The following is a 19982-nucleotide window of genomic DNA, read 5'->3' as shown; positions in this document are numbered from 1 at the left end:
ACAGCAACAAATTTGTATACAAAGCTATTGAAAACAACAAACTCTATTGAAAGCTCTTAAAGTTCAAATTTACCAAATAATTATATTATAACATGGTAACGAAATTCCACTGTGATTAGTTGTTCTTATTTGTACCTAGTCAATTGTGAATGTTGGCAAGAGATGAAATTTGACAGGCTTAAGTTTATTAACATGTTCAGTGTGGCACGGGTCATATAGACCCTGTACAAGTATGATTAACTATGAGTTAACTTTATGGGGTTGGCCAGTCGAAGTATTTTAAATTCTTGTTTTTTTTTTAACTTTATTTCTTACATATGTTGTTACAAATGATTAAAGTATAGCATGGACCCTGACTGGGTATAGCAAGTATTTTCTTAAAAATAATTCGTAAAGCTAGTTCTTTAAACAAATGTAATGGGGTTTATTCCCTGGATGCCAACCCTTGAAGCCAAATCTCATACAACAAAATTAGAAACAGGGGCAAGCTATGATGGCGCCATCTATGCAAACCTTTGCCACACTCATTTTTTACCATATCATACGTATTTACCACAATTTTAATTGCCCTATAGAATATCAAGTTCCACAAAAATCAAAAACCATCATCTTCACTTTATTTGTTTGTACTTTAAGACAGTAAATGACTTTGTAATGGAATTTTTTTACTGATAATGTGAAAATATATTTACTGTGAACACATTTGCTTTATGATTATAGCAAATTATTTGAGTGTTTGAACTAAATTTATCTTTCTTCTATCTAATGATATGAAAGTATTATTTACTTAATGAATTTGATTAAGCATATTTTTATTACTATTTGTTTTGAATGTTTCGAGTCATACTATTAATTGAAACACAGTAATGACAATGCATAATAGACATGACAATGTTACTCAGAATATCATTCCTAATACAAAGTAACACGTAGGTAGCAATGATACTGGAAATATCTTGCTCAAGGCACGTAATGGCATTAAAAACTTGACTATGTAACTTGAAAAAAGGTTCAGGTTACCTAATGACAGCTTTAATACTGCAAGTAAAAACATAACAGCTCTGTTATCAACAGTCTAAGCAAATTACTTGTATTTTTTGATAAGCAAGTGATGCGTACTGCCATAAGGCTTGTGTGGAACTGATAACATTGTTAGGCAATACACACTCAGGTGAGAGGGGCACTTGTAGAAATAACTGATTTTATAATACAAATAAACACGCCACCAACATGCTGCATACAATAGGGAATATTACGCAAAACTCTGCGTAGGGGGCGCCATTAGCATGAATATTAAACAAACCGCCTTGAAGCAACAATCTCAAATTTAATCAAATTTAATTGTCAATTATTTGTAACAAATAATCTGTAAAAACTTGTCATATAAGTTTTAATTTTAATATATAAAAAATATAAAAAAAATTTTTCGGCGTGTGTGGATATGTGTCTTGCGCCGCCCTTCGCAGCCTGGCGCCCCGAGCCATGGCCCCGCCCGAGGCATTGTAACCGCGAGTGTGTTTGATTCGCCCGAGTAACGTCTACACAAACTGAACTGCTTCGCGGGGCAATTTACTCGCGGGGCGACTCGTTTTGTGGGTCCACAAATGAAATTATCATTAAATGATGGTGAATGGTGATTGTCCTCCTCAAAAGTAATGTTACTGCAATAAAGTTTATCCTATTTCCAAATTCCTATATAAATAGTATATTGACAGAAAATCCTCACTTTGCTCACATCACCATGTCATCGTGTAATCATTGATTCAATTCATAATCAAGACAAATAGTCATCTTAATGACCAATCACATGTGTGGACGTACAAAGAGTCCTGTATTGACAACTACCTATTTAAAGCATTTCACGCGCAATATAATCTGATCTCCAAATACATAGCAATTATGCGGCTGCGGAGTTCATACTTATAATGGTTTGTTGGTCAACAAGATACTGTTTCATCAGTAATCAATGCTGATTGTCTTATATGGGCCCATAACCTTATATAATCATTTTGATCTTGCCAGTATGGAGTTGCATGTACGTCAATCATTCCCAATGACTAACAATCAAACGGACAATTAAGATTAATTTATCTCAAGCAGATGTTTGCTTATAATTGTCGCTAAACTGTTTTAGAAAGCTCGAGACGTTTGCTGTCGTGTTTCTAAGTGGTTGATGGTGAAGTTATACTCATTAATACTTAAATACGTGGAACCACAACATTATGCAGCACTAGGGCGCGTAACGCTAGCGTTGTGACATCTAAAATATAACTCCATACATTACAACAGGCGTCTGAATGCGCGTGTCTACCTAGATGAGGCACGTGCATCAAAATTATCTAGGCTATCAACAGTCGTGGAAGTTCTTTGGGGAATTATTTGTATTGGGAAATTTGTGCGACCAATGTTTCAGCCAGCCAAACCCATCAGAGTCTGATTGCTCTGGCTGGCTGATATGCTCTAGTCCTTAAATTGTCAAACACAGGAGGGAATGAAAAGTTTCAAAAATATGACACGCTATAATGGCGCTACAAATATGATTGTTATATATTATTGCGCGCTGCGTTGTGTAACTGCAAGATTAAGAACTTGACACCGATTACTATTTATTCTAATGAGACATTAGCAATAATGATTGTGCGTCCAGTAGATTACGGTAGTGCGGTGGCACGGCGCCGTAGATATATATATATTTATTGAAGGTCTGAGGCAAGTTCTGTGGAATGATTCCCTCCCGAGGTTTCTCGAGCGACTACGGTAACAACTTAACATCAGGCGGGTCGTATGCTTGTTTGCCACCCACCATGCAATACTAAATATATATGTAAAAGTGACCAGCAGTGGCAGCATTTTTATCACTTGTCACTATGCCCGTCACTTTCGCACTTACGTTACTTGTTAGAACGTGACAGACATGGTGACAAATTATAAGGAGCCGACAGCACTTAGAAATAGCCATTTGTTGCTCGGTTTTAATAAAACCGTTGAACACTATTGGCTAACCTAACCGATAGAAAATAATTACTATTAACAACTAGCCGCAGCCCCACAAGTTATGACGCAAAACATGCCAATGTTTGTAGCAAGAAAATGGCGACACATTGACTCAAGAGATGTCTCTAGAATCCACACGGAAACACTTATCATAAAGCTTTTAATGTAATAGTTATAACAGTTGCATTTGCACCAAGGTTGGCACGATATGTCATTGAGGGCGCATGACCGGAATATAAAGTATTTTGGTTTTCCTTTATGGAATCAAGGCGAATTGAGAAAGACGTTACTAAAGTGTTACAGGTAGCAGTGTAAGTCTATCTTGTGCGACCAAAATAAATATATGGTTCGAATGGTTTAAGACATCCGAATGTTACGATGCTATCTAACTCGGACGTCATAAAAAATTGTATGGCAAGTGACTGCTGCTATTGTTTTTATCCGAAATCTCAAAAAGGTTTTGAATTTAGCAGTCTATGAAATATCGCCGATTACCTGCGATTTGCGACATTATAAAGTCTTAAATGGCCACTTCAGTTCTTCTTTTGTTATGTGGCCAATGTGGGTATGACTGTGGCTATCCTTGTGTCGTGGCCACTTCTAGCGTAGTGTTCAAATTACTAAGCAGTTTTTGTTTAATTTGATGTCAATCGATTCAACTTTGTCGCCCGGAAACATTAGCAACTTTTTTAACCGACTGCCAAAAGGAGAAGGTTCTAAAGCTTACCAAACGGAACCTATATTATCGAACCCGTATTAATGCGCGCGAATGATTTATTCGCTTCCTGAGTTGTTTTGATGAATCTCGTTGCAAATACGTTGACCGCCATGATTTGACGGCACGGCTTTAAATACACCAGGGTAAACATGGTGATGTCATAACTCTTGTTTTAGTACCAGTCGTAAAGGGGACTGTTTAGGTTTCTTAGTCAAAAATCGTTATGCACGTGTTCATTTGTTTCATGTTGGTATCAATTTAATTAAAATCCGCACTTACAGGCTTTCGCAAATTATTTAATCCATGCCTGAAAATGACGTTAAGCTCTGTAAATAAAATTAAGCAACAGGTACCTGCAGTCTAAAAGATATTTGTAATTAAACAAATAAATAACTGCCAACCTAACAGACAGGCCGTCCCGGCGCCGCTCAGGCAAGGCGATCGGGTCGGAAGGTCATGGCCTTTGGATGCAAATACATCGCTACGACCATCTTTGAATGCATTTTGAGTTAATAACAGCAGTACAGTACCGTTCACCGGCATGGTGTCCATCCTCACACCCTAGCTAGAACCTAAATGGTCGCGTACTGTGCGGTTTAAGAGGAATTTCCTCCCGCGGACGCTTCGGCTGTGGAATTAGCTCCCTGTCGAAATTTTCCCGACGGGCTACAGTATGGGGTTCTTCAAAAAAAGAGTGTACAGGTATTAAAGGGTCGGCAACGCGCATGTAATATTTCTGGATTCTCTAGTGTTGCAGGCGTCCATAGGCTTTGGTGACTGCTTACTATCATTAAGGTCGTAACCTTGTTTGCCACCGACGTGGTATAAAAAATAATGCCAGTAGCCCAGTATAGGGAGAGCTTAACCATCTATTTTAAGACCCTTCGTATACATTTTTGTACATATTCCACAATCTATTTTTAACTTTTATTGCGTAACTAAGGGTTCCAAATTCTAAAACAAAACGAATGCTTTTGGGTCCCGGAAGGGGAACTTACCTAAACATTAAATAATCTAACCGACCACCTGTCAGACAAACCGACCCGGCGACGACGGTCAAGCAAGTTTGGAGGACAAATTGTTATCAGGGGCGTATTTACCCTAGGGCCAAGGGGGCAAAATGAGCCATGGCCCGGGGCGGCAAAACAGGTTTTTTTTTCTTAAATGAAGTGGGTGGGTGGCGAATCTAATTGGCCCGAGCGTCAAATATTTAAATACCCCTTTGATTGTTATCATAATTATTAGATACATCTGCATTACGAATTTAACACTGTACTTGTTTTTTTAGGTAGGTGATTTGGCAAATAAACAATTCTAAACGTCCTTAGAAGTCTGTGTCCTTAGAAAAAAAGACCGTCATTTCCAAATACTACAGAGGTTGATGAGAGGTCAATAAATCTAATAATAACAAAACGTTGCATTATAATTTTAATTAAAGACAAATTTAAGTATGCTGCGTGCACTACTCTCAGTTGGCACCTTCCTAAGGCGTTTGACACAGTAAAAATATTATGACGGAAAAAAAAAATGCCGTTATTGTTAAACAATATTCGATAGCTCAGTTGGTAGAGGAGTGGATTACTATTCTGAGGCACTGTTTGAAAATCTCAAGGGTATTTAAAATAACAATAAGTAAGTTCAGGTCATCGGGGTGACCTGGACAGCTTCCTGAACAACTGGCCGGAGGAAACACCAAAACGGGAGTCGTGGAAGTCAAGGGTCTCCCCCTTGCCCTAATAAAAAAAAGTACCTACTACAGGTTAAATGTTCGACCTTGTCACTTGTCATAATTGTATAAAAATTATTAAAAAATATAATTGTTAAAAAAAAAATAGATAAATTAGTAGATAGTTAGGTACCAGCTATACCGCTTGATGATAACCTCGCATTTTTGTTTCTTTTATAACTCGGATTTTACCTATATTCCAGGAAAATTATAATATGTTACATTTATACATAGTACGCAGAGGCAGAACACACTGCCTGTATTGTTTTGTTTCAAAGGATAAGGTGACTCACACTGATAACCGGAAAACTCCCATTCAATCCTTCCCTCCGGACCCTTGATAATAAAATTGAACTTAATAACAATCAAATTAGAGTCTAATTTGCCTTTGTCATTGCCAAGGAAATAACTGTAGAGATGAACAGACGTTGGAATTTGTATCCTAACATGTTTTGTTAAAGTGTAATTTTGTTTGGAGTTCGTTTTAGATGCAAGTCGTGTACCTAGGGTAGGCATGATAACATTGATAACTCCGTCTAGATTGTCAAAATGGAGCAATATATTGCTACCCGGATTACTAATTATAGTAGTAATCGATCGATCGATTGATATGTATTTTTAGCATGCGTTAATTGTGTTTGGTACTTACTCGTACTTCAATTACAGTTGTGTGCAATATAATAGCTGTTAGGGTCCTACTGGACGTAGAAATGAAAATGCGGACTGTATTAAAATAGGCTGGTTTATTCCGCCTTAATTACAAAGAATCCCGGCCAAACAATTATAAAAAAACTATTACGGTATTCGTCCGTTGCCGGTGGAGTATGTTATTATTAGAGATGTGCCGACTAGTCCCCGACTAGTCGGGAAAGCCGACTATCCGGCCACATTTATAGTCGGCGACTAGTCGGCGACTAGTCGGCAAAATGAGCCGAATAGTCGGCTGCCTAGATCTTCCAAAAAAATTAGGAAATAAAATAAAAAACCACCATACTCGAAGTGTTTGCCGATTTACCCAGTCCACCTCGCGAAATAAGTACTTGGCATTGATTACACTTCACTTTACTTGAATCATCTTCAACATCGTCAAAAAATGTCCACACGCGTGATTTTCTTTTAGTCATAATGTTTATAAAGATCACTACTTGTTTATTTAAACTTTTAAACAACAATTACGATTCGTTATGTATGTTTTTCTAATAATAACACACCGGAGCAACAAGTGAATCGGAAAGGTAAACAAAACTAGTCAAAACATGAAAACGCAACCACGTGCGGCAGCGAATCAGGCGACCCGAACGTTCCCGATTACGCCCGAACTTAGGCGAAGACCATAGTCGGCTACGCCGACTAGTCGGCCGACTAGTCGGCCACCTGACTGCCGACTAGTCGGCTAGTCGGCTAGTCGGCCAAAACCGTAGTCGGCACATCTCTAGTTATTATATACACAACTGTACATGCCGAATAAAAAAAGGCTGTCGAGTCATAAATGTGTACACGTTTGTTGTGCAAAGTATTAAATTAATTCCAGTCTTGTACATTCACGGACTTTAAATTTACGGTTCACTTTACATTGGACATTTCATACCGTTAGTATTGACAGCCAAATTAACTTGAACCTTAGATGGATCATCAATTAGTCAGTGACTACCTACATAATTACATATTTGACAGTGACTATTTTATGGGTTTACGTATATTTAATTTTAATAATCATGAGTATCATGACGCACAGTTAAACACATAAAAGTAGTAAAAATAAATTCAAATATGCAAATATTTTAGCTGTCAATTGGTTTGTACAACTTTAATGTCAATTTTGACATGTCATTTGTCTACAAAGACACCTTTATATAAACGTGAATAATTATTACTTAATTAACTTTCGTAAAACATAATTCGGATACTTTTGAATGAATAATTAAATGAAATTTGCCAAAAGCTAAAAAGTTATACATATAAACATGCCAAAAATTTTACACAGAACTAAGTCTGTGCTTGTTAAAATATTAGTACCTGGGCGACCGAGCATTGCTCGGCTATAACTATTTATTGTAATATGGTGGTGTATAGGTAGGTGATAATCTTATCTACATTTTTTTACTACATTAAACTTGTCTAAAACAATAAAAATTAAAAAATTATATATAAACATATAAAAAAAAAAAGTTAGTCACCGGGCGAGATTCGAACCCGTATCACTCGTTTAGCAGTCCAGTACCTCTAGTGTAAATTTATTCGATATCGAAACGTGACGTACGCGTTTGCGTTAAGTCTCATCTTGTATGGGATTTTGAACAGCGCGCCAAGCGGGACGTTTTGGAAACTCAAAAATGTCATACAAAATGACACTTAACGCAAACGCGTACGTCACGTTTCGCTATTGAAAAAAATTACACTAGGGGTACGGGTCTTAACCCGCTGGACCAGACGGACAGTGGCCGGCAACACGAAATTAGCGACCATATTCTGCGTCGAAAGAAAAACGTATGAAAACTCGAAAACACGCGTTTTCCCAAACATAAGACTAATCTAGATCGATTATTTACCCCCCAAAAACCCCCATATACCAAATTTCAGCAGAATCGTTAGAGCCGTTTCCGAGATCCCGGAAATATATATACATATATATATACAAGAATTGCTCGTTTAAAGGTATAAGATATAAAATGTGCTCCGTGCTCATAACACAAATAAATGCCCTTACCGGGATTCGAACCCGGGATATCCCGCTTCGTATCTTTGAAGTAAGCTTCAATCGACAGGATTGCCATATATTTTAACTCGTAATCAATTTCAATTACTTACCAAGATCTTAAATTGTTTAGTGACTATCGATGTTTTTTATTTCCATAAAAAATATCTTGGTTTAGCATCACCATTACCCGACACTGGAAACAATTAGATACAATGGTCTATTGTTCTTTCCATCCTTTAATTAGCAGAGTCTTAAATTTGCAATTTGTTCGCATCTTTGTGAAAACGTCGACAAAACCGGTATTACTCGTAGTCATTTGTTCATAAAACCAATATACATGTCAAATAAAATATGGTACAATATTAAAACGGTATCCGTATTGTCAAACCCTATACACGTGCAACCTGTGGAGTGACTACACCTAAAAAGCCCACAGAGCTCTGCGCGTCCAGTACAATAACGCCTTCAGGGGGTTGTTGGGGCTGCCCTGGCGCTGCAGCGCGTCAGGAATGTTCGCCGCGTGTAGAACCGACTGCTTCCAAGCCGTGCTGCGCAAGCGGGTGGCGTCCCTTGGCGAGCGCGTGCAGGGCAGCACCAATACTCTCCTGAAGGTGATCGCTGAAGAGGATGGACATCCTTACGATGATAGATGTCCTCACTGCGTGCAAGTACATAAGGGCTAATTTACATAACTATATTTCCTCTGCTACAAGAGATAGGAGCTCCCGACGGAGACCCCGTCTAGTTGTCCCACAATGTAAACTTGCAAAATCTAGAAAGTCGCTCGGTGTTATTGGGGCAAAACTGTACAACTCGCTTCCTGCAGAAATGATTGAGTCAAGCGATACAATATTCAATAAAAGACTCAAAACACTCTTGATCGAACTGGCGTGTTATAACATAGATGACTTTGTCAATTGGAGTGGCTAACCCAACCACACAAAACAACCAAGTACGTACCTATTTGTAAAATGTATAAAATGAATAATTTGTGTTGTTTATTGTACATATTGTAAAATGACATGTAAAATACTTAATTTTTATGAATAAAGTTCTGAATCTGTATCTGATGGATGTCTTTACGTGTACATTCTAATTGTAATTATACTTTCTACCAACACACCTAATATAAGTTATTACTAACATAATATGGATGTATTTGTGTCCGAAAACAATGCTTTCATTAAGATAAGATTCAATGTAAATAAACATTACGATATTAAAATTAAAGAAGAGAAATATTAAATGGCACATATGTGGATTTTTCATTTTAATTCGTGATACTTTTTAAGGAGTGCATTTTTTTAATAGTTATATTTAGATACTATTCTATAAAATTAAATACCATGGTATTTGAAATTAAAGCGCGAATTGAAGGTTTCGCCTTTTATGTTACATCTCTCCTAACACTTTGAACAGCAGCGTCTTCTGAGAGAATTTCTGAGGTGATGATAAGATTCTTAATACCTTATTAAATTGTATTTTATCCAATATTTAACTCTTTTGCTTTAACTCCACTTTGAGGTAGTTTCATGGAATTTTCACTTTTGTGTATTTGCCATATTTACAGAAATTTGTCTCTCATAGAAAAGCCTCTGTCAGAGGTTAGATTGAAGAGAGACTTATTGATTAGATGATATTCCTTAAAGCATAAAACAAGTTGTGCAAATGGAAAAACAAGTACATATCGTGTACTCAAAGAGACGTTATGGTTTAATGTATCCATCCACCCGTCTTCTTCACGGAGTATTTTTAGAGTGATTCATAACATAAGTAACCTTTTAAGGTTTCACACAGTACAGGCAAAATTATCACACAGGCACAGGAATTCGTGGGAAGTTCTCAAAATAATCTGTACAAATTTCTATGAAGCTATGACAATAGAACATTGTGTTGTGTAGACATTTTGCTCACACCCATGTAAGTAGTTCTACTGCTGAGGGCCTACCGCGAACACCGAATATCGCAAGTTGCGGGCATCACACTGAAAAAAATAGATAGCCGAACTGGTTTTGTAACTTTACTAAATAACTAAACTACGGTTATAAGAAAATAAACTTTGCATAAATTTACAAACTTATTTTGTAGTGTATACCCAGTACCTGAACACTGATAGCCAAACACGGTTTTGTAACATATAACACATAGTTCGCAAGTCCCAATTTTTGTGTAAACAGTAACCAAAATTTTGTTACAGTTATGCAAACATTTCTTTCAGTGCATTCTCTTTAACTCCAATTCTCCAAGAGAAAGATCCCCGTAATTTGCGATCTTCGGTGTTCGCGGTAGGCCGTCTGAACATTACAGCAGCGCGATATCGACAGCGTGATGAATGATAATGTAGTGTCCGTAGTCCGTATATAGCGAATCTGATGATTCGCTTCACAACTAAAATTGGTAACCAAATTGCATTAACCGCGACGGCTCGATTTTCAGTATAGAAAATAACTTCTTAATATAATACATCCAAACTAAACAGCAGAACTGGGTCACTGTTGACGTTCCCTGCGGAGACAAACAAACACGGTACAGTTATTGAACTCGCTACTAAACTCTGAGTCACCTTATGCCAGTAGCTTAGTCACTTCATCACTTGGTAACCTCGTTAGGTAGGTTGCTTACACGTGCGTAAGAAGGGTACTTTCCTGCGTTTTTTGTGCATAGGAGCGGCGCGACGATATCTTACGTAAGATAGACAACATATAGCTAAAATAAATAATGAAGTAAGGTGGTAGTTATTAAAAAAGGCAGAAAAATTCGATTATCTCGAAAACCACGAAACTTTTACTAGACCTATAAGTGCATTTTCTGGACCAGCCTAAGGTGCCCTGTTGGTAGTTAATTGGTTGGTTATCCAGTAATTACTGGGCACCCTGCATAATTCTGTTATGCCGATAAACTCGTAAAATAAAAACTAGAAAAATGTTTTTTTTTTAGGGTGGCTCCCCCCTACACGAAAAGTGGTGATATTTTTTTTCGCTTCACACCTATAGTGTGGGGTGTCTTTGGATAGGTCTTTCAAAATGAATATGGGTCTTCAAAAAACGCTTTTTGATAAATGTAATATTTTCGGAAATCTTTCTATACTTAAGAAAAAAAACTAAACTAAACTAAGTGTCACCCTCCCCTCTAACTTTCGAAAAGTGGCGATAATTTTTTTTTCGCTTCACACCTATAGTGTGGGATGTCTTTGGATAAGTCTTTGAAAATGAATATGGGCCTTCAAAAACCACTTTTTGATAAACGTAATATTTTCGGAAATCTTTCTATAAGAAAAAAAAGTGTCCCCCTCCCCTCTAACTTTGAACCATGGGTCCAAAAATATGAAAAAAGTCGTGAAAGTAATGCTTAGTAAAGACTTTCAAGGAAAACTATAGCAAAACCTGATCGGTTCAGCCGTTTTTGAGTTTTTGCAAAAACGGAACCCCTACACTGAGCATGACCCCAATGTTATTAAAGATCTCTTCCTATTATTATTGAACATCTTAAACATTCGAACTTAGATCGGAGCCAATATCTTTTGCTTTGCCACCGTGACGCTATGAATAAGGTTTAGTAAAGATATTGCAGGTAACTGAAAAACAACTATTTTCCTTATAAATTTAATGTTTACAGGCTTATAAAGTTAATAAAACAGGAAACATGATGATTTACATGATTCACCCTGCATGCCGGTCTTACGTCACGTAACATACTAACGTAGTTGTGGTTTACGGAACTCCTCGTGAGACAGATATGTCCTTTAAATGTGCTGTTCACATCAAGGCAGGCCGAGTACCAGGCGCGGATACAAGATTTGGCTTAGGGGGGGGCCATTTTGAGAAAATCATATATTTTTGCACAGAAAATAAAATTTACTCAATTTAGTAATGTGAGAGCCAGGGTTTTAGGGGGGGGGGGGCATTGCCCCTATGGCCCCCCCCTTGTATCCGCGCCTGCCGAGTACGGGACTACGAGTGTACATGTAAATACTGCTCGCTACACTCGTCTAGACACATCCTTTCTCCGATTGGGTCGATTTGATGCCGAGTATCGATTAGGCTCTCGATGAGTGTGTACAGCGGGCATTATGCGTATACATGTAAATATGTTTACTAGCCTCTGCCAAAAAAAATGTCGTCTGAATCCGGCGAGATGTTTTGGTTTGATTAAGTAACAACAAACAATACGCATCTAAATCGTTAAATACATGATTTTAGAGAAATGCTTGTGTTTTTAAATAATCGAGTCAATCGTAATTAGCTCTACACGCTTATCATCATGAAAATGCTCTAAATTGCAAACAAGTTTTTCCCTTGCTTTGTCCATAATGCTCGTAGGTACTTGGATTTTCCTAGTCTGGTCACGCAAAGCCCCACGTCGGTCAACACTCAACAGAATGGGGCAGTAATGTTATTCACGAGCTCGTATCGATCCGAGCCTATATCTAGTACAGGCTTCGGTCAATGTCACTTTAACTTTACACCGAATTGGGATTGAGTTGATGACCTTTCTTACTATGCAGCTAAGAAGTTACTGGATAATAATGGTGACATTTGGATACTTTTACTGAATATTTACGTGAATTGGAATAATTAATTGACATTGTATTTTAATTTATAATATTTTGTAATTAATTATGCCTAAATTGAACTTAATGTGACAGTGTATGATTAATACCAAATAAAATCTATCTATCGACAAAAATTGCTGTTATTTATTAGAAGCCTATAAATAATATTGACACATAATTACGTTATTCCGTCACGCCTGTATCTGAAATTGATTAGATTTGCAATATCCTTTATCTGTAAACGATAGTTATCGGATAGTCAGGGTGCCTAGTCAGGGTGCCTAGCCAAGGTGACGGATTGCACTACGACAACGAAACGCTTTGTATCTCTCTATCACTCTTCCATAGAAGTGCGACAGTGACATTTGCGTTTCGTTCGCTACGGAGCGTAAACGATTGGCATGTTAGTATCCATATCCACTAGAATTTTATCAAATTTCAAGTGGGTTTTCAAGTAATCTTTATCTTTCATTGAGCTAAGCTATATTTCGCCATTTACCCTACTAAAGAAGAAGTGACGATGACCTCGTGACAAGTAGTGTCTTTAAAGTTGATGTGTGTATTGTATGCTTAACATACATCAAAGTAATTAAGCCTTTATAGGGCACTCTAAGAGAGACCCCACACTAGCGTCTCCCAAGCGTCGGCGTCTAGTCAGCTCTATGGCTGCTACTCGACGCAACGTTGGCGCAACTGCGCAACACGCACTCTTACTCTACTTTTTATCTTTAGGTATTTAAATAAAAGTAAACAAACAATTTGTACATTTTCGGGTAGTTATATCATTTATTAGTTAACCAACCAAATACAAAACCGCCTGGACCTGTCACTGCGCGACCTGACTTTAACCTACATTATTTTATTGTGTAATGTTTTCAGCTACCCTCAACTGGCTTAAGGGGCCATTTGAGGGTAGATTTTGTTTTGAAATACCTTAAGATTCAGAGTTATAGATTATCGCGATAATTTCAGTGTGGCTGTATGTAGCGTGTCCATTATGGCGATAATCAACGGCGTTACCCGTTGTACATGTATTGTAAACTGTGTGAGGTGAGCAATAAAGATATAGAATTTTATTGTCTTGTATATTCATTCCAGCATATTAAAAATATTCATCCATGAAAAGATTGTTAAGGTATTCGACTTTAACAATACCTAAATTAACTGTTTCGAAACATTATTCAACCCCTCGGAGGATTTAACAACTGGAGACTCGTTGTCTGTAATTTTCTGTACAAAACGGTCTGCCGATTTTTGCGGGGGAGGGGCACGTCAAATGTATAGCTATTTGTACGTAACATACAAATAGCCATGTCAGATAAGCGTCAGTCCATACAATACATATGACCATTGGCCGAGGTTTTCGTCAGAAGGGTATAAGCTCTTAAAGGCGACTCCGTGTTGTTAAATCGTCCAAGTTTCACACCAAAGTTCTCGCAAGCCAAGCTTAATTATGAATAGATTCCTGAAATCCTTTGAACCTCCATTAGAAACAAACATAATCTTACAGCCATTCAGAAAACCTGCAGACTATTCATTCAATCATCAATAAGCAAGCCCAAGGTGAAAGAACCAAAAGTGTAATGGAATCCTTTGAAATAACCTTTCAATAGTTCTTTCCATAGTTCAAGTTATTGAATAGCAAAGGGTAGTCGAACTGTATTTAGAACAAAACGGTCGACGAACTGAGGGTTAAGGAGCTTTTATATTATGTATTTTAAGGAGAAATTTACCTTTTTAACGCTAATGTTGATGAACGCTTAATAGTACATTGTGCAACGAGGGGGGTAAGTGAAATTTTACAAAGACTCGAATTTACGATATTCTTACCCCCGGAGTTACAAACAATGATTTTTATCACATTTGCGAAGAAAAAAACTAAATTTCAAGCGGAATAATTCTTAAATACGGTGAAATTTTAAACATTCGTCCGCCATATTGTCCTACCCGGCATTCAGCCACGATTGAAAATTCTGTAAAAATATTTTATCGTACGTAAAAATAAATTAATCAAATTAAATATGTTTTAACATAAATAATAAAAAAATAATTATAAACGTCAGTATTTTAAAGTTAAAACTCATTTACCTACTTGATTCGCATGAATTAGTGACACAATTAAATAAACTATATATATTCCAGGCAGTTAAAGCTTTTTTTACAATCCATAACTCTCGCGGAAACAATATATGCCTTTATCCTTCAGTATACCTGCATGAAATAAGATCTTTTTCGAGTAAGTGTGATAAAAATGAAATGAGAGGTTCTTTTGACGGCTGATAAGATTCATTAAAATTAGGTTTAAAAATAGTTTAGGCTGCGTTTCGACCAAAGATGTGCGAGAATGCGTAACGAGGGATGTTTCTTAAAAACCAATAGAATCACTTCGTTATTAATATTAGAATATCCTGATATTGGAATTGGGGTGAATGACCACAATCGATATTACAAAAACGGTACTAATGAATTAAAGGAAGAATTGTTGATGTTGATACTAATGTTGGTGACCGAGAGACTAAGGAATCCTTAGGTTAAAGACTTTTCTGCCTTAAGTTTTATTATCATAGCGTCCGAATTTATTAAAGTGACGATTATCTTTGCTTTTATTAATAGGTTTAACCTTCATACTTTTTTCGGGTCGTCGTGATTCTGAACGTCAAAAATGTATTAAGATTGTTATAATGAACATGTAAGGTTTCCCATGGGACCGATATGAAAATCGTGATTTTTTTTACCGCAGGGTCCACGTTTCGTCTACTGCGGGCCCTCAAGCTCAGTATCCATGTATATATATATATATTTTTTTTTTATACTACGTCGGTGGCAAACAAGCATACGGCCTGCCTGATGGTAAGCAGTATCCGTAGCCTATGTACGCCTGCAACTCCAGAGGAGTTACATGCGCGTTGCCGACCCTAACACCCTCCCACCCCTCGTTGAGCTCTGGCAACCTTACTCACCGGCAGGAACACAACACTATGAGTAGGGTCTAGTGTTATTTGGCTGCGATTTTCTGTAAGGTGGAGGTACTTCCCCAGTTGGGCTCTGCTCTAGATCTGGAATGACATCCGCTGTGCTGTGCCCTACCACACAGAGCGAGATGACATTCACAATGCCCATACCTCTCTTTGTGGATAGTCCCATGAGGAAATTTGTTTATAATGACCATCCTCACACATCTTTGACATTCAGAATCAAGAGTCTTGATTCAAGAACCCAACAATCAGCCAGCATACAACAGCCAACAAAAAAACTAAAATTTAATCTAATTCCCTAACCGTGTTTTCCCGAATTCACACATCCGTTTGTTTGTCCCGACCCTCATCTATTTAACATTGGGACATAACGGGCTCGCATCGTGGCCTATTTGCGCCCGCTTGACTAACTAATATCGCCCGTATTTCATATACATTGATTCTCAATTGTATTACAGGAGGCCGGTTCAGATTTGAGTCGCTTAACTTCAAACTCTGATAAATCTAAGTGTAAGATTTAGTGATTTTTCGTATTAAGAAAAGGTAGTAAGGTAGATATTTCCTAAGAGGGTCGAATGGATTAATCAGAGGTTGAAGCTAAACGACTCATTTATGGCTTTAAACTGGTTTTGATATGACCTTGATGATCGCTTTGGTTATTGACGCGCATCTCACGCACGACTTTCACTTCATTGCGCATGCACCAATTAGTGTGAGCGATCGTCAAGGTAGTATCAAAATAAAATTAAAACCGTAAAAATTTGTTCATTTTTAATCCAGCTACAGTTTTGTATCGAATACTTAAAACTACTCATATTTTTTTCATGTTTCTCATGTCTAGTTGTGTATTCAATAGAAAACAACAATATTAAAGCGATGCTTCTGAATAAATGAAATACTTTTGAATTGAATTGGCAACATAGAATTGGAAAAGGGAGAACAATATTAAACGATATGTTTAGGGTGAAGAATTGAATCTAAAGTCATACGATTAAAGAATTAAACCCATAACGTAAATTTAGGATATATGCAACAAAGATATAATTTGTAACTAGTTGTTCTAATAAGACGCCAAATAAAACGGGTATTTTATTTTGTTATTACCTAACGAAACACTCATCACAGGCGTCTATTGCAGACGATTTATGCATTGCTGATCAGACAATGAGAGAAAGAGAAAGCTAATGCCACCTGAAGTTCCAGTCCCGGTTTGCCTTCTGCTATCTAACGCATTAAACCAGGCTTGGTCGCATAGCCTTCCAGGGATCGGAAACCGGTAATTTTTGTATGGGAACGAAAACGGTATTTTTTCGTTCTTTGTTAATTACTTCATTTCTAATTAGGCAATATAATAATACGAAGTCGTTATCTGAAAACACAACTGAGTCCTACATTTAGAGTATAAAAAAAAACCGAAATATATGGTTATTTCGATGTTTTTGCAAAAAACCGGTTCCGATCCCTGTAGCCTTCTCCCCTCCACAACACGCTTGCACCATCCAACACGGTCTTCAGCTAAGGTTTCCCAGGCATGGTAGTCGGTTTCAAATGCTGAAATGTCTCGATTAGCAACGAAACACTAGTACATCGAAGAAGATAATAATGGAAAAACTGATGCCAAATTACATTTTTAACTTGCAAAGCTAATTGTCTCTGATTTATTGTTTGTTTTGGGTTCTGTGTTGAATTCTGATGAGCAATTTTCAAAATTATCCTGCTTCCGAATTCGAAGCTATCCCTGCGGTGCATCTCGGCGTGACCCTATATGGAAATGCACGGTCAAATTTTTTAACTTTGAAATAGACGCGACATAATACATTAAAATATAAAAGTTTTATTAACTTTTCTATTCCGCAATATGTATTTATGTATGTGCGGTGGCAAATCGCCATTTGGTTTGACGTCAGTGTTCGATTTTGGTTTTCCAACAGATATTTCGTATGCGCATTAAGTTTGGGTTCATTTATTTCAATGCACATGTTTATGTATTTATACATAACATCTTTGAAATTCTAGTCGGATTTCCTAAAATAATTTGTCCATGTAGAATTGATAAATTATTTTTGGACATGGAATGGCACGTATGATGGAACTTTTTTTGTCAAAACAGTACCATTGTTGACACCTCATTGACACAGTTAACTCACCAATTGTCAATTTTATTGCAACGAAATAAGATCTACCAATGGTCAGTTGATATTGTCAATTTTAACCTATAATATGGCTTTTGGGGCAAGGAGTTTAGATTAGACTCAAAACTAGTTTAGGCCATCGTAACACAGGTTTAGGGCAATAAAAGAAAATTCTGAGTTTGTGCTCAATCGAAAACTCGAGACGCCAAAAGCTAAAACTAAGTCTTTTGTAACTTGTAAATAGGTTTACTTTAGCTTACTTGACTTAACCCTCTTTAAGTGTACGAGTGATTCAGACCGACTGACGCAACAAAATGCGTAACTGTTCAGAAATTGCGTAGATATCTCTAAATTACGTAATGTAACTTTGGCCAGAGTCAAAATTGAATTAATTTGGCTCCTCTGGGTATTCTGGACAGCCTGTAAGTCTGCCTAGAGAAATATGCGATGAAAGTTGGTAGAGGGATAAAATTGGGCTGTCTTTCAGCAGGATAGATAGTTATTATTCAAGTTTTTGACGGATTGAACTTATCTGAGACACATCAAATAAAAGTAGACCTCTATTTCTACTACTACCTACTTACTACAATTTCATTCCCTCACAGCCCGAGCCTGTACTTCTTAATTTAACTGGAAATTCCCAAGAAAGATGTTAACAGTTTAGTAGAAACTGTGTCGTAATAAATTCAATCTTAATCCCCTAGAACAAAGTTCACGTTCAAGCAACCTCCGTGATGTGAAACAAACCAAAAATCCGCATTCTAAATGTGTTCGTCCTTCCAGGTACCCTTGGCGTCCGCCGAAGGTCACTGCACATGGTACGGCGTGTGTGAAGCGCCGTACAACTGCGCTTACAATGGCACGGGTAAACCTATACAGGAAGAGACCAAGGTAAGTCTACACTTAAAGACCTTAGGAGGTTTCAAACTAGGAACTAGGACACAGTTTGAAGATAAGGGGCGGCCTCTGCTATGGGGAAATGCGTGATATCTTTCCCAATGCGCAAGGGAGGCGCGCTGAAAAGTTAAATCCCCACGGATGTATTCGAGCTAATATCAGGTGAATAAAAAAAGGTTTTTTTTTTTCTGTGGGGCAGGTCATTCAAGTCGGCCAACCCTCCGTACAAAGAACAAAAAATTCGCGTTAAAACAATTCTTCTAATTTTTTATAATAAGAACACGATACCTAATAAATATCTTCTTAAACGCATCTCCACTATTTTTGTTACATCCTGCATATGTGTCTACTTACAATACAAGTTTAGTATCTATACTTAGCTTACACACCTAGGTACCTAGACCTATAGATGCGCACAATTTATAGCCTAGGCTAGGTCGTAAAGCTGAAACGTGTTTTGCTTTTCCATTTAGTGCTCACTCGGCTACTGAAACGTATAGTTATCTAAGTTTGTCCTAGTTCGGTCTGCAGTGCGTTTATACGAGTATAATAAGTATACATTTTCTAATGTATATTCAAAATATTTAAAGTCTTGTTAGATCTAACAATCATCAATCATCTTATCTATAAGAACTTGACACTAAAATGTTTGATCCACATTATCACCAATAGTTATAGACCGCGAGCCAGGAACAGATTTTCATGTCCAATCGCCTCCCGGGCGAAAACTCGAATGTTTAACGGCTATAGATGATGAACCCTCGTGGACGTCAGCTGCCGCTCTGTTGGTGGGTTGAGGAATGACAGCCACTGACAACACGTAAAAAAACATTAGTCATCGCCTTCCGTTTTTTTGAGTAACAATAGCATCAGTACCCCTAGTGTAATTTTAGTCGATAGCGAAACGTGACGTACGCGTTTGCGTTAAGTCTCATTTTGTATGGGTTTTCGAACAGCGCGCCAAGCGGGACGTTTTGGAAAGTCAAAAATCTCATACAAAATGACACTTAACGCAAACGCGTACGTCACGTTTCGCTGTCGAAAATATTTACACTAGGGGTACTGAACTATTATCTGACAAAGTATCAAACGGGAGGTGATGACAATTTTTTTTTAAAAGTGGTTGAAAGCATCTTCTATTTACATAGTTTCAACTAAATAATTTCCCGTATTGTTTCATGAAATCGATTAGCAAGAAGTCCTACGTCCTAAGTCCAATAAATTAATAACAGTTAGTCACGAGGCAATTTATATTCGGTCTAGACGAAAACAATTTACTTTGCAAGACTT

At 37.3% G+C, this 19982-nt stretch overlaps 1 protein-coding gene across 1 annotated transcript in view; it reads left to right on the top strand.

Annotated features, from left to right (window-relative positions):
- LOC133526255 (NPC intracellular cholesterol transporter 1) overlaps positions 1–19982 on the top strand; it is a 104384-nt gene that overhangs the window by 1786 nt on the left and 82616 nt on the right. The window contains exon 2 of the mRNA XM_061862797.1: positions 18579–18686. Coding sequence (XP_061718781.1) covers positions 18579–18686 — 108 coding nt within the window. The remainder of the gene's footprint in view (positions 1–18578; positions 18687–19982) is intronic.

This window comes from Cydia pomonella, chromosome 16 (genome assembly GCF_033807575.1).
Source record: "Cydia pomonella isolate Wapato2018A chromosome 16, ilCydPomo1, whole genome shotgun sequence".
Lineage (NCBI taxonomy): Eukaryota > Metazoa > Arthropoda > Insecta > Lepidoptera > Tortricidae > Cydia > Cydia pomonella.
The sequence above is the reverse complement of the archived record's forward strand: the minus strand, read 5'-3'. Positions and strand labels throughout refer to the sequence as shown.